The 530-nt window shown below is 37.4% G+C and overlaps 1 protein-coding gene across 2 annotated transcripts in view; it reads left to right on the plus strand.

The window, feature by feature from the left end:
• The window catches only part of LOC119593097 (serine/threonine-protein phosphatase PGAM5, mitochondrial-like), a 6,835-nt gene that overhangs the window by 4,895 nt on the left and 1,410 nt on the right, over positions 1-530 (plus strand). For both annotated transcript variants that reach the window (XM_037942061.1, XM_037942062.1), the window contains exon 3: positions 202-419. In XM_037942061.1, coding sequence (XP_037797989.1) covers positions 202-419 — 218 coding nt within the window. The remainder of the gene's footprint in view (positions 1-201; positions 420-530) is intronic.

Below are 530 nucleotides of genomic sequence, written 5' to 3' on the forward strand. Positions count from 1 at the left end.
CTACATTTGATAAAAAGAAATTTACTTGATGAATTCTTACGGTAATGAAAAACATTCCCCCTTGTGTACGTATGTGTCTATATCTGTCTGTCTGTCTCTACCTCTGCCTGCATGCATATGTTTGTATGTATTGTAATATTGTAACTTGTGAATTGTCAGAGCAGTTTTATTAATAATTAGATTGCATTCCTTTTCACTCAGGTCGAGAGCAAGCAGCTTTGACTGGACTACGCCTTCAAGAACTCACCTACCCATACTCTCGTGTTGTATACTCAACAATGACTCGTGCCACAGAAACTGCAGAAATCATCCTGAAAAAGCTAGATAACGTTGAAGTAATTGAAAGATGTGATTTATTAAGGGAAGGAGCACCAATTCCCCCAGAACCTCCAATTGGGAGCTGGAAACCAGAGATGCACGTAAGTAGAATTTGAGGAATTTAACTTTCGGCTCATGTAATTTAACACTGTTCTTAGTCTTTGTTTTAAGACAACTGGCATTGTAGTATATGTGGAATACATATTGAGATT

This window comes from Penaeus monodon, chromosome 31, assembly GCF_015228065.2.
Source record: "Penaeus monodon isolate SGIC_2016 chromosome 31, NSTDA_Pmon_1, whole genome shotgun sequence".
In the NCBI taxonomy this organism is placed as follows: Eukaryota; Metazoa; Arthropoda; class Malacostraca; order Decapoda; family Penaeidae; genus Penaeus; species Penaeus monodon.